Genomic DNA, 15606 nt, shown 5'->3' with positions numbered 1-15606 from the left:
GAGAAACATAGGCTGATAATGACACTTCCTGAGGCAGCAAGGTGTAGTTAACAGGTAATAAAGTGAGACTTGTATGCAGATTGTAGATGTGGTTGTGGAGTGAAAATGCAAAGGGACAGCCACAGCTAAACTGACACCAGCCAAACCTTATGTACTGATGGACTGGAAGTGTAGCCAATGCAAACTGATGCATGAAGTGGTGTAAATAGCAGTGCTACTGGACAGAGGATGTCCAGAAACAGATGATTTACAATTATGAATCTTGCTGAGCCCTGTGGCATTCCATTGCAAGGGTCGCATTTCGTGAGTGCTTGGAGAACGTTATGTGCCATCACGTGTAGTGTTAACAGCGAAGCATCGAGGAAGTACTGTTACAGTATGTGGCTGTTTTTTGTAGTTAATGTGTGGTATCTTTATTCCACTTGAGAGAATGCTTGATGTGGAAGTATGTGAGTACAATTTTCAGCATTACATGCTTTTGTACAATACAGGAAGAGTTCGGACATGGAACCTGTTTGTACCAGCAGCACAATGCACCATGTCATAAAGCTGCTTGTGTGGGGCAATGGTTTGAGTGCAATAACATTCCTGTAATGGACTAACCTGCCTAGAGTCCTTGTCTGAAATCAATGGAACACCTTTAGGATGAATTATAACATCCAATTCACTCCAGAGCCCAGTGTCTAACATTGCTATCTTCCTGGCTCTGGGTGTTGGGGAAGAATGGGTAGCCATTTCTCCACAAACATTCCAACACCTCTCATTAAAACTGTCCCCAACAGAGTTGAAGCCACCATAAAGGCACAGGAACGACAGAGTCCATACTAATATCCATTAATAGGTGTCTGGATACTTTTGAGAATATAGTGTACACTCAACACAAACAAAAGCAATATGGGATAATGAAATGCACTTGAATTAAATCGATGCTGAGGGAATTAGATTAGGAAATCAGACACTTAAAGTAGTAAATGTGCTTTGCTATTTGGGAAGCATGGTAACAGATGATGGTTGAGGTAGGGAGGGTATAAAATGTAGACTGGCACTGAGAAGAAAAACATTTCTGAATAAGAGAAATTTATTTACATTGAGTGAAGATTTAAGAGTCAGGAAGTCCTTTCTGAAAATATTTGTATGGAGTGTAGCCATGTATGGAGGTGAAACATGGATGGTAAATAATTTAGACAAGAAGAGAATATAAGCTTTTGAAACGCATGCTGCAGAATAATGCTGAAGATTATATGTGTAGATCACATACCTAATGAGGAGGTACTGAATAGAATTGGGAAGAAGAGAAATTTGTGGTACGACCTGACCAAAAGAAGATATCAGTTGGTAGGACACATTCTGAGACATCAAGGGATCATCAATTTAGTACTGGAGGGAAGCATTTGGGGTAAAAACCAAGAGATGAATACAGTAAGCAGATTCAGAGAGACATAGGTTGCAATAGTCACTCAGATATGAAGAGGCTTGCATAGGATAGGGTATCTTGTAGAGCTGCATCAAACCAGCCGTCAGACTGAAGACCACAACAACAACAACAACAACAATAACAACAACAACACTTTAGAACTTTGCTAATTCTTAACGGCCGTGGGTATCTAGATTCACGTGCTACAAAATCGTTAGTATGACTTGGCACTAGACTCCACGAATTCAAATACGCCTTCTCCATACTTCCTTTGGATCCAGACTTTATGTAGGCGCAGGCTAAATTAAAACTACTTATATTTATTGATGTTTCACCTTAAAAATCATTGCATGTTATTACACTCACATTTGTTGTTGTGGTCTTCAGTCCTGAGACTGGTTTGATGCAGCTCTCCATGCTACTCTATCCTGTGCAAGCTTCTTCATCTCCCAATACCTATTGACGACTACATCCTTCTGACTCTGCTTAGTGTATTCATATCTTGGTCTCCCTCTACAATTTTTACCATCCACACTGCCCTCCAGTTCTAAATTGGTGATCCCTTGATGCCTCAGAACATGTCCTACCAACCAATCCCTTCTTCTAGTCAAGTTGTGCCACAAATTCCTCTTCTCCCCAATTATATTCAGTACCTCCTCATTAGTTATGTGATCAACCCATCTAATCTTCAGCATTCTTCTAAACCACCACATTTTGATAGCTTCAATTCTCTTCTTGTCTAAACTATTTATCGTCCATGTTTCACTTCCATACATGGCTATACTCCATACAAATACTTTCAGAATCGACTTCCTGACACTTAAATCAGTACTTGATGTTAACAAATTTCTCTTCTTCAAAAATGCTTGCATTGCCATTGCCAGTCTATATTTTATATCCTCTCTACTTCGACCATCTTCAGTTATTTTGCTCCCCAAATAACAAAATTCTTTTACTACTTAAAGTGTCTCATTTTCTAACCCAATTCCCTCAGCATCACCAAACTTAATTCGACTACATTTCATTATCCTCATTTTGCTTTTGTTGATGTTCATCTTACACCCTCCTTTCAAGACACTGTCCATTACGTTCAACTGCTCTTTAAAGTCCTTTGGTGTCACTGACAGAATTACAGCGTCATCGGCGAACCTCAGAGTTTTTATTTCTTCTCCATGGATTTTAATGCTTACTCCAATCTATTCTTTTGTTTCCTTTACTGCTTGCTTAAAATACAGATTGAATAGCATTGGGGAGAAGCTACAACCCTGTCTCACTCCCTTCCCAACCACTGCTTCCCTTTCAGGTCCCTCAACTCTTACAACTGCCATCTGCTTTCTGAACAAATTGTTAATAGCCTTTGCTCCCTGTATTTTACCCCTGCCACCTTCAGAATTTGAAAAAGAGTATTCCAATCAACACTGTCAAAGGCTTTCTCTAAGTCTACTAATGCTAGAAATGTATCTTTGTCTTTCCTTAATCTTTCTTCTAAGATAAGTTGTAGGGTCAGTATTGCTTGACATGTTCCAACATTTCTACGGAATCCAAACTGATCTTCCCCAAGGTCAGCTTCTACCAGTTTTTCCATTCATCTGTAAAGAATTTGCAGTAGTATTTTGCTGCTGTGACTTATTAAACTGATAGTTCGGTAATTTCACATCTATCAACACCTTCTTTCTTTGGGATTGGAATTATTATATTCTTCTTGAAGTCTGAGGATATTTCGCCCTGTCTCATACATCTTGCTCACCAGATGGTAGTGTTTTGTCAGGACTGGCTCTGCCAAGGCTATCAGTAGTTCTAATGGAATGTTGTCTACTCCCGGGCCATGTTTCGCCCCAGGTCTTTCAGTGCTCTGTCAAACTCTTCACGCAGTATCATATCTCCTATTTCACCTTCATCTACATCCTCTTCCATTTCCATACTATTGTCCTCAAGAACAATGCCCCTGTATAGACACTCTATATACTCCTTCCACCTTCCTGCTTTCCCTTCTTTGCTTAGAAGTGGGTTTCCATCTGAGCTCTTGATATTCATGCAAGTGGTTCTCTTTTCTCCAAAAGTCTCTTTAATTTGCCTGTAGGCAGTATCTATATTACCCCTCATGAGATAAGCCTCTACATCCTTACATTTGACCTCTAGCCATCTCTGCTTATCCATTTTGCACTTCCTGTCGATCTCATTTTTAAGATGTTTGTGTTCCTTTTTGCCTGCTTCACTTACTGCATTTTTGTGTTTTCTCCTTTCATCAATTAAATACAGTATCTCTTCTGTCACCCAAGGATTTCTATTAGCCCTTGTCTTTTTACCTATTGATCCTCTGCTGCCTTCACTATTTCATCCCTCGAAGCTACCCATTCTTCTTCTACTGTATTTCTTTCTCCCAGTCCTGTCAATTGGTCCCTTATGCTCTCCCTGAATCTCTGAACAACCTCTGGTTCTTTCAGTTCATCCAGGTCCCATCTCCTTAAATTACCATCTTTTTGCAGTTTCTTCAGTTTAATCTACAATTCATTACCGATAGATTGTGGTCAGAGTCCACATCTGCCCCTGGAAATGTCTTACAATTTAAAACCTGGTTGCTAATGCTCTGTCTTACCATTATATAATCTATCTGAAACCTTCTAGTATCTCCAGGGTTCTTCCATGTATACAACCTTCTTTCATGATACTTAAACCAAGTGCTAGCTATGATTAAGTTATGCTCTTCACAAAATTCCTACCAGACGGCTTCCTCTTTCATTTCTTAGCCCTAATCCATATTCTCCTACTACGTTTCCTTCTCTTCCTTTTCCTACTGTCGAATTCCAGTCACCCATCACTATTAAATTTTCATCTCCCTTCACTACCTGAATAATTTCTTTTATCTCATCATTCATTTCATCAATTTCTTCGTCATCTGCAGAGCTAGTTGGCATATAATCTTGTACTACTGTAGTAGGCTTGGGCTTCGTGTCTATCTTGGCCACAATAATGCACTCACTATGCTGTCTGTAGTAGCTTACTCACACTTCTATTTTCCTATTCATTATTAAACCTACTCCATTACCCCTATTTGATTTTGTATTTATAACCCTGTATTCACCTGACCAAAAGTCTTGTTCCTCCTGCCACCAAACTTCACTAATGCCCACTATATCTAACTTTAACCTATCCATTTCCCTTTTTAAATTTTCTAATCTACATGCCTGATTAAGGGGTCTGACATTCCATACTCCTATCCATAGAATGCCAGTTTTCTTACTCATGATAACGACATCCTCCTGAGTAATCCCCACCCAGAGATCCAAATGGGGGACTATTTTACCTCCAGAATATTTTACCCAAGAGGATGCCATCATCATTTAATCATACAGTAAATCTGCATGACCAGTGTACACATTTTGAAATTCTGGAAGTAGCAGGGATAGAATACAAGACACAAAAGGTTACCCACAACTTGTACATAAACCAAACTGCAGTTATAAGAGGTGAAGAATATGAAAGTAGTTGAGAAGGGAGTGGAATAGTGCTGTACCCTCTCACCAAGATTATTTAATCCATATATTGATCAGACTGTAAAAGAAACCAAAGAAAACTATGAAAAGGTAATTAAAGTTCACAGAGACAACATAAAAAATTGTGGCTTGCTGATTACATTGTAGTTCTGTCAGAAATTGCAGAGGACTTGGAAGAACCGTTGAATAAAGAGGGATTTTAAGATGGTCACCTACAAAAGCGAAACGAGGGTAATGGAATGTAGTCAAAATCAATCAAGCAATACTCATATATCACAAACATCCACATTTAAACTTTTTAACAGATGATTTCTCAAATATATGTGCTCTACAATCAACTTGTAAAGCTGATTCTGAAAATTATGTCTGTTTTGTTCTATCACATTTGGATATTTTACAAAATATGATATAGTTATAGTAGGAAAGTTCACAGAAAAACAGAGCCATTGTGTGTGTGTGTGTGTGTGTGTGTGTGTGTGTGTGTGTGTGTGTGTGTGTGTGTGTGTGTGTGTGTGTGACAAAATTAGTTTCTTTAGACAAAATACGATTACATGTGGCCACAAACTACAGTGACTAACTTCTAGGATGGAACTGTTTGTCCAGGTGATGACCGTGTGAACCAGAACCCACTCGTGGCCTTGGAGACAATTTTGTTTGTGCGAGAACACAACCGAGTGGCTGACCAGTTGTCTGCTGTGAACCCACACTGGAATGATGAGAAGCTGTACCAGGAGGCTCGCAGGATTGTTATTGCTGAGTATCAACACATAGCTTACACGGATTTCCTGCCACGGTTAATAAGTAAGTGTTATTTATAAATGTTATATCTGTCAGAGCAGTATCTACTCTCTCTTCTCCCACTTAATTCTTCTAAATGTCCTTTCTTTTTTCTTTTTTCTCTTGATGTTTATGTTACTCATAGTTTAAAATACTCAAATGATCAAAGTTGGATCCACAATTATGTTCACATATGGGTGCAATTAATGCATCACCTTTTGTATGGACACACCCTACACAGGAGGGACTATACCTGAATCTATTTACTTATTTCTTCATGTCCCCTGCATTTATACAGGGATGAATTTGCCATGGATGTGGACCACATCAAGATAATGATTGCACATATTTAGATAACTCAGTTACATTTTAGTACTCAATGGATACTACAGTACTAGAAAGAAAATAATAAATGATTATTATCTTTCCTCTTCAAATAGGACATGTTCAGAACAGTTTGGTGGCCATAGTTGTCATCATAGTAGCGGAAATCAGTTAAGTGATACTATATACAATAAAAACGTCTGAATGAAAAGAACATGATCTGCATAAAATACTTAAATCAACATTTGACAAATCATTATCTCCACTTTTCAGAAGTGAAATTTTCAAACTGAGGTGAAAAAAGCCACGGGATAGTGATATGTACATATACAGATGGCAGTAGTATGAAATAGACAAGGTATAAAATGGCAGCACAGTGGTGGAACTGACATTTGTACTCAGGTGATTCATGTTAAAGGTTTCTGTTGAGATTATGGCACACAACAGCAATTATCAGATTTAGAATGTGGAATAGCAGTTGAAGCTAGATGCATTGGACATTCCATTTTGGAAATCACTAGAGGCTTAAATATCCTGAGATCCACAGTGTGCTGAGAACACCAAATTTCATGCATTACCTCTCACCACAGACAATGCCATGGCTGATGGCCTTAACTTAACGATGAGAGCAGTGGTGTAGAGTTGTCAGTGTTAATAGACAATTACTGATGTATGAAATACCTGCAGAATTCAATGTGTGGTGTACAATGAATGTATATGTTAGGACAGTATAGTGAAATTTGGCATTAATCGGCTTTGGCAGCAGACAACCAACACGAGTGCCTTTGCAGATAGCACAACTTCACCTGCAGCACCTCTCCTGAGCTTATGATTATATCTGTTGGACCCTTTGTGACTGGAAAACAGCTGCCTGGTCAGATGAGTCCTGATGTCAGTTGGTAAGTGCCGATGGTAGGGTTTAAGTCTGGCACAGACACCACAAAACCATAGACCTAAGTTGCCAACAGAGCACTGGTGCAAGCTGGTGGTAGCTGTGTTTACATGGAATGGACTGGGTCCTCTGGTCCAAGTCAACTGATGATTGACTGGAAATGGTTATGTTCAGCTAACTGGAGACCATCTATAGCCATTCATGAACATCATGTTTATGAACAACAATTGGATTTTTATGGATGACAGTGTGACATGTCACTGGGCCATAGTTGTTCATGATTGGTTTGAGGAACATTCTGGACAGTTTGAGTGAACGATTTGGTCACCCAGATCACCTGATATGAATTCCATTGAACATTTATGGGACATAATTGAGAGGTCAGGTTTTGCACAAAATCCTGCATGGGCAACACTTCAGCATTTATGAACAGCTATAGAGGCAGAAGTCTCAATATTTCTGCAGGGGACTTTCTACAGCATCATAAGTCCATGCCATGTCCAGCTGCTGTGCTACGCACTACAAACAGGAAATCCAACATGATGTTAAGATACCCCATAACTTTTGTCACCTCAGTGTATAAAAAAGTGTAATAATGCACTAGGCCATAGATCAGTGAGTACTGAATTGAACAGGTCCTTGAGTGATGTCCTTCAGTAACAGACTGGTTAACACACAAGGCAGCAGTTCTGACTGTCTATAGTCCCTGGCAGGAAACACCTTAAACATCATTAAGCAAGCAGGGAGGTTTACTAGTAACACTTTGTCTAAATACCCGTGAAGTAATGCATGGAGATTTCAATACTGACTTCATCTCAGATTATCCTGATTGAGGGCATCTACAGTTTCTGATGTCCATCTTCGTTTTGACCTCACAGGACTGAAAGATATGGTACTTCAATTATTTTTAAATCTGTCTCCCTTCAATGAAATAGATATGAGTCCCATAATAAATGGTTTGTCTGATTGTGATGGTCAAATGGCAGCAATAAAGCATCCCCATCTATGAGGTTTAACCAAAAAAAAATAATTCAGAGACTGGTACAAGTTGACTCAGTTACATTTTTGAGATAGAATTAACAAGGTGAGTAATGGGAAGTAGTACACCTATGACGTACAGTCAATGACAAATTTAATTTTTTTCTGTAAAATATTCTTACATCTTTATTGCAGTTTTGTTTTACAAAAAAAAGCAAATTATTGTGGAAGCTAAGAAAAATGACAAGAAACATCTGGAACCAAAGTAACTTATATTAGCAAGAGAGAGCTTTATTAAATGCAGAGGGATAAGTCTAACGAATACTTCAAAATAGGCCACACAGAGTGACCATGCTGTTTGAGGCGCCACATCACGTATTGCGCAGACCCTGCCGCTGGAGGTTCGACTCCTCCCTCGAGCATGGGTGTGTGTTGTTCTTAGTGTAAGTGAGTTTTAATAGTGTGTAAGTCTAGGGACCGATGACCTCAGCAGTTTGGTCCCTTAGGAATTCACACACTTTGAACATTTGGACATCAAACCCCCCCCCCCCAACAAACAATATAGCAAAATTCTTCAGTATTTAATCAAAAAGACAGTAGTCATGTACTAACACAAAAAATTCCAAATTCCAAAACCAAGGGAAAAATGGACAATTTCAGATAGATTATATAATGGTAAGACAGAGATTTTGAAAATATATTTTAAACTACAAAACATTTCCATGGGCAGATATGGACTCCAGGCATAAGTTATTGGTTATGAACTGCAGGTTAAACTGAAAAAAACTGCAGAAATTAAGGAGGTGGGAACTGGATAAATTGAAAGAAAGAGGTTTGTAAGAGCTTCAGAGGGAGCATTAAGCAACAGTTGGCTGAAAAAGTGGAAAAGAGTATAATAGAAGATGAGTGGGTAGCTTTAAGTAATGAAATAGTGAACATGGCACAGGATCAAATGAGTAAAAAGGTGAGGCATTGTAGAGATGTTTGGATAACAAATAAGATATTGAATTCAATTGAAGACTGGGGAAATATGAAAATTCAGTGAATGAAGCAGGTGAAAAGAAATACAGATGACAAAAAAATTAGATTTATGGAGTGAGGTAAATGACTAAACAGGAATGGCTAGAAGACAAATGGAAGACTGTAGAAAGTTGCATAACTAGGGGAATGATAAACGCCACCTGTAAGAAAATTGAAGAGACCTTTGGAGAAAAGAGAAACAGCTGTACGAATATCGTGGACTCGTATGGCAAGCCGAATGGTAAGCAAAGAAGGGCAAGCTGAAAGGTGGAAGGAAATGAAGCTGGAGGCAATGGCATTAGCATTGAGTCATCAACAGACACACAAAAGGGAACTAAAACTCTGCCAGATTTCAGAAGAATTCGGTGAATGATAGTACAAATTCACACCCAAAAATCACACACAGAGAAACACACACTTGCATGGGCTTATGTTGCAATGAGGGGGTGGGGGTTATAGTAGAGATGGAAGCTGAAACAAGCAGGATAGTTTGGAGGTGGGAAGTGGATAGCTAGTGGCTTGGAGAGAAACAGCAGGAATGCAGGACACGAAAGCAGGAGGGAGGGGTGGCAGGAGCACAGGCTAGGCATGTGACACATGGGTACCACAGGGGAAGGGGTGCAGTACCTGAAGATGGCATGGAGTCATGGATTAGGAGAGGGTGACTGTGACATGACAGAGGAGGGAGAAAGGGAAAACTCTCTGGTAAAGGGTAAGAAGATAGTTGGTTTGAAATTAAGGCTAGGAGGATTATGGGAGTGAAGGATGTATTGCAATTATAACTCCCTGCTACATAGTTTAGAAAATCTGGTGCTGGAGGGGAGGATCCAGATGACATGGGTACTTGTGGTGTAGTCGGCATGGCATTTTGCCGCAGCATGGTCAACTTTGTTCTAAGCGACAGTTTGGCAGTGGCCATTCCGGTTGACAGTGGCTTGGTGGATGTGTCCACATGAAATCCTTTGCCGGTACATGGCTGTTTTCATAGGAGGCACTATCTCTGATGGGTGGATAAGCCTGTGACAGGATTGTAATAAGGTTTCCTGGGTGGTTGAAATGGGCAACTCTTGCACTAGGATCTCCTAAAGAGATATGAGCCATGTGGCAAGGATATGAGAGTGGGATGTTGTGTATGTTGAGTGGATAACAGAATACCACTTTTTGAGAAGGGACGATCTAGGCTAGGATTGTGTATGTGTATGTGTGTGTGTGTTTGTGTATGTGTGTGTGTGTGGTGTGTGTTTGTCCTCTAACTAATGAAAGGATTTCGTCCAAAAACTAGCAAAGTTTTATAGTCTATTGTGTGTCTTTTGATAGCTAAATGCCTCTGCTGTTTGATGAGTGGTTTCTCTTTACCCTTACATTATTCACACCTGTAAGAAGTTCTCTTGCATATTCACACCATGAGAACAACTTAACAGAGCACTGAAACACACCAAGAGCCATGGTGTAGACAACATTTGTGCAAAGTTTCTATGATACCGGAAGAGTCAGCCACAACGAAACTACTCCATTTAGTGTACAAGATACATGAGATGGAAAAAATACTCATCAACTACATGAAGAATGTAATAATTCTAGTTCTAAAGAAAGCAGGTGCTGGCAGGTGATAATATTATCAAACCATCAGTTTGATAAGTGATGGTTACAAAATACTGACACACATTATTTACAGAAAAATGGAAAAAAACTGATAGAAGCTGACCTCAAGGAAGATCACTTTGGGTTATGGAGAACTGTAGTAACACATGAGGCAATACTGATACTGTTATTTATATTAGGAAATAGATTTAAAAAACTTTGATTAATTATAGATTTTGGCAATGTTGGCTGGAATATGTTCTTTGAAATTTTGATGCTAGCAGGGATAAAAAACAGAGACCAAAAGTTTATTTGCAATTTGTGTGGAAACCAAACTGCTCTTATAAAAATCAAAGGACATGAAAGACAAATAGTTGTTCAGAAGAGGATCAGACAGGGTAGTAGCCTATCCCTCATGTTATTCAATCTATACATTGAGCTAGCAGTAAAGGAAACCAAGAAGATATTTGGAAAAGCATTTAAAGTTCTTCAAGGAGAAATAAAAATTATGAGATGTGTCACTGACTGCAATTTTATCAGAGATGGCAAAGAACTTGTAAGAGCAGTTTAATGGAATGGGTAGTGCTTTGATTAGAGGTTTTAAGATGAGTATCCACAGAAGTAAGATAAGGGTAATGGAATACACTCAAATTGTATCAGGCAATACTGAGAGAATTTGGCTAGGAAATGAGATACAAAAAGCAGTAGTTGCGGTATATTACACTCCTTGAAATTGAAATAAGAACACCGTGAATTCATTGTCCCAGGAAGGGGAAACTTTATTGACACATTCCTGGGGTCAGATACATCACATGATCACACTGACAGAACCACAGGCACATAGACACAGGCAACAGAGCATGCACAATGTCGGCACTAGTACAGTGTATATCCACCTTTCGCAGCAATGCAGGCTGCTATTCTCCCATGGAGACAATCGTAGAGATGCTGGATGTAGTCCTGTGGAACAGCTGGCCATGCCATTTCCACCTGGCGCCTCAGTTGGACCAGCGTTCGTGCTGGACGTGCAGACCGCGTGAGACGACGCTTCATCCAGTCCCAAACATGCTCAATGGGGGACAGATCTGGAGATCTTGCTGGCCAGGGTAGTTGACTTACACCTTCTACAGCACGTTGGGTGGCACGGGATACATGCGGACGTGCATTGTCCTGTTGGAACAGCAAGTTCCCTTGCCGGTCTAGGAATGGTAGAACGATGGGTTCGATGACGGTTTGGATGTACCGTGCACTATTCAGTGTCCCCTCGATGATCACCAGAGGTGTACGGCCAGTGTAGGAGATCGCTCCCCACACCATGATGCCGGGTGTTGGCCCTGTGTGCCTCGGTCGTATGCAGTCCTGATTGTGGCGCTCACCTGCACGGCACCAAACAAGCATACGACCATCATTGGCACCAAGGCAGAAGCGAGTCTCATCGCTGAAGACGACACGTCTCCATTCGTCCCTCCATTCACGCCTGTCGCAACACCACTGGAGCCGGGCTGCACGATGTTGGGGTGTGAGCAGAAGACGGCCTAACGGTGTGTGGGACCGTAGCCCAGCTTCACGGTTGCGAATGGTCCTCGCCGATACCCCAGGAGCAACAGTGTCCCTAATTTGCTGGGAAGTGGCGGTGCGGTCCCCTACGGCACCGCGTAGGATCCTACGGTCTTGGCGTGCATCCGTGCGTCACTGTGGTCTGGTCCCAGGTCGACGGGCATGTGCACCTTCCGCCGACCACTGGCGACAACATCGATGTACTGTGGAGACCTCACACCCCACGTGTTGAGCAATTCGGCGGTACGTCCACCCGGCCTCCTGCATGCCCACTATATGCCCTCGCTCAAAGTCCGTCAACTGCACATACGGTTCACGTCCACGCTGTCGCGGCATGCTACCAGTGTTAAAGACTGCGATGGAGCTCCGTATGCCATGGCAAACTGGCTGACACTGACGGCAGCGGTGCACAAATGCTGCGCAGCTAGCGCCATTCGACGGCTAACACTGCAGTTCCTGGTGTGTCCGCTGTGCCGTGCGTGCGATCATTGCTTGTACAGCCCTCTCGCAGTGTCCGGAGCAAGTATGGTGGGTCTGACACACCGGTGTCAATGTGTTCTTTTTTCCATTTCCAGGAGTGCATTTCTGCAGGAAAATAACTGACAGTCATCAAAGAGAGTTGATACAAGATTCTGACTGGCTATAGCAAGAAAAAATTTGTAAAAAGGAAAATAATAATTTGTTAACATGGAACATAAATTTAGATGTTAGGAAGAAGTCATTTCTGAAGGTATTTATGTGGAGTATAGTCTTTTACAGAGGTGATATTTGGATCATAAACAGTTCATAAAAGAAAAGGAAAGAAGTTTTAAAAAGATGGTACGACAGAAGAATGTTGAAGATTAGATCACCTAGAATTAGTGGAAGAAAGACTGGAGAGCAATTTGAACATTTACATTTAGTTAAATTCATACAATATAGTTTAGTGAAAAATGGAGAGCTTTATAAAATGAACTGTTAGGTGACAAAAGCAACTAAGAATGAGTCACAAATAATTCTTTAATTAGAAACAATATGCAACCATGGTTGGCAAAATTAAAAGTTACCATTGGACCATCAAGCAGTGGGGAAACAGATAGAAGCTGATATCTATTAGATACATTACTGTCTTCACTAACTACTGTGAAAGTTGATACAGGATCTACATTAAACTGAAAGAGGAAGGAAATGTATAGCACACAAAACTTATCAAATAATAATCATGTAAACTATGGATGCGCTAGAAGACACATACAAAAAGAATTAGAGGATTAGTTAAATATAAGTTACAATACAACAGCTGCAACGCTGTATGTTGCAAAGGAATAAATCACAGATTTCCAACTTTCACTCCATCAGGAAAAGTAAACTGGTATTGTTTCTCGGAGCATTTAAACAGATGTTACTAGAGGTGTGGTGAGACCAAAAGAAAACCATTTTGTTGTAAGCCACCTTAATTAGGATGCAGCATAACAGGGTACGCTACAATTAGGAGACTTCACAAATTACAATTATTTTGAGGCAATGTTTAAGTCCATGCACTGGAGTAAATGAGCACAGAAGAAATTATAATCAGAATAAATTGGTTCTAAGATATACTATAATAATAACTGGAGTGGCTATAGGGATTATGCTGAATGGCATTTAAAGCAAAATATTTAGAATACCCAATCAGAGAAGAACGTTTATTAGAAGCTGTTACTGGTAGACAACCTTGGACAGTAAAGGAGAAGCTCCTTGGCAACAGTTAGGAAATGCTAAAATTATTAGAATATTTTGAACAAGTACACACAGAGGACAAATTACCTCACAGATGGCAAAATGGAAATAGGTCTAGTTATGAGTGACCAAGCAAAACAAAAGAGAGCTGTAATCACAATACAGAAAGAGAAAATAGGACCAGGAATTTAACAAGACAGGATACAAATGGTAAAATAATACACAAAATAAAGAATATTTAAATAAAACATTACACAATTGCAACTTCAACACAAGGGGAAACTCAAAGGCTTGTTGGGTACAGCTCAGTCCCTAGCAGGTAGAGATGAATCATATAATTGTAAAATATAATGAAACTATATGGTTCCCGATACCTTTTCAAGCCTCAAATACCTGTGATGCATATATGCAGACTGAGGTGACAAATGAAAATTTGTGCCAAGGCTGTGATTCAAACCCATTAGGCAGACTGAAGTGGGAAGTATATTAGGGCAGTCCATGCAGTTGCACAAAGCCACTGTATCAGGGTGGCATCATGGTTAACACTTCAGCCTAGTGAGCATGAGATGTGGGTTTGAATCCCTGCCTTCATTCATCGATTCAGATTGCATTTTTTTTTTGTCGTCAGTCTACTGACTGGTTTGATGTGGCCCGCCACGAATTCCTTTCCTGTGCTAACCTCTTCATCTCAGAGCAGCACTTGCAACCTACATCCACAATTATTTGCTTGTATTCCAATCTCTGACTTCCTCTACAGTTTTTGCCCTCTACAGCTCCCTCTAGTACCATGGAAGTCATTCCCTCATGTCTTAGCAGATGTCCTATCATCCTGCCCCTTCTCCTTATCAGTGTTTTCCACATATTCCTTTCCTCTCTGATTCTGCGTAGAATCTCCTCATTCCTTGCCTTATCAGTCCACCTAATTTTCAACATTCGTCTATAGCACCACATCTCAAATGCTTCGATTCTCTTCTGTTCCGGTTTTTCCACAGTCCATGTTTCACTACCGTACAATGCTGTACTCCAGACGTACATCCTCAGAAATTTCTTCCTCAAATTAAGGCCGGTATTTGATATTAGTAGACCTCTCTTGGCCAGAAATGCCTTTTATGCCATAGCGAGTCTGCTTTTGATGTCCTCCTTGCTCCGTCCGTCATTGGTTATTTTACTGCCTAGGTAGCAGAATTCCTTAACTTCATTGACTTTGTGACCATCAATCCTGATGTTAAGTTTCTCACTGTTCTCATTTCTACTACTTCTCATTGCTTACCCATACTTTTTTCAGAATCTTGAACAGCTTGCACCATTTTATATTGTCGAACACTTTTTCCAGGTCGACAAATCCTATGAACGTGTCTTGATTTTTCTTTAGTCTTGCTTCCATTATTAGCCTTTACTTTTCCTAAAGCCAAACTGATCGTCACCTAGCGCATTCTCAATTTTCTTTTCCATTCTTCTGTATATTATTCTTGTAAGCAGCTTCGATGCATGAGCTGTTAAGCTGATTGTGCAATAATTCTCGCACTTGTCAGCTCTTGCCGTCTTTGGAATTGTATGGATGATGCTTTTCCGAAAGTCAGATGGTATGTCGCCAGACTCATATATTCTACACACCAATGTGAATAGTCGTTTTGATTTTAGAAATTCTGATGGAATGTTATCTATCCCTTCTGCCTTATTTGACCATAAGTCCTCCAAAGCTCTTTTAAATTCCAATTCTAATACTGGATCCCCTATCTCTTCCAAATCGACTCCTGTTTCTTCTTCTATCACATCAGACAAATCTTCACCCTCATAGAGGCTTTCAATGTATTCTTTCCACCTATCTGCTCTCTCCTCTGCATTTAACAGTGGAATTCTCGTTGCACTCT

General features: G+C 40.2%; 1 protein-coding gene across 1 annotated transcript in view; it reads left to right on the top strand.

Moving 5' to 3' along the window:
* LOC126292017 (peroxidase-like) overlaps window positions 1-15606 on the top strand; it is a 176853-nt gene that overhangs the window by 118737 nt on the left and 42510 nt on the right. Inside the window, exon 8 of the mRNA XM_049985809.1 lies at window positions 5512-5709. Within this exon, the coding sequence (XP_049841766.1) occupies window positions 5512-5709 (198 nt within the window). The remainder of the gene's footprint in view (window positions 1-5511; window positions 5710-15606) is intronic.

Source organism: Schistocerca gregaria, chromosome 9 (genome assembly GCF_023897955.1).
Source record: "Schistocerca gregaria isolate iqSchGreg1 chromosome 9, iqSchGreg1.2, whole genome shotgun sequence".
NCBI lineage: Eukaryota > Metazoa > Arthropoda > Insecta > Orthoptera > Acrididae > Schistocerca > Schistocerca gregaria.
This window is presented reverse-complemented; position numbering and strand designations above follow the sequence as displayed.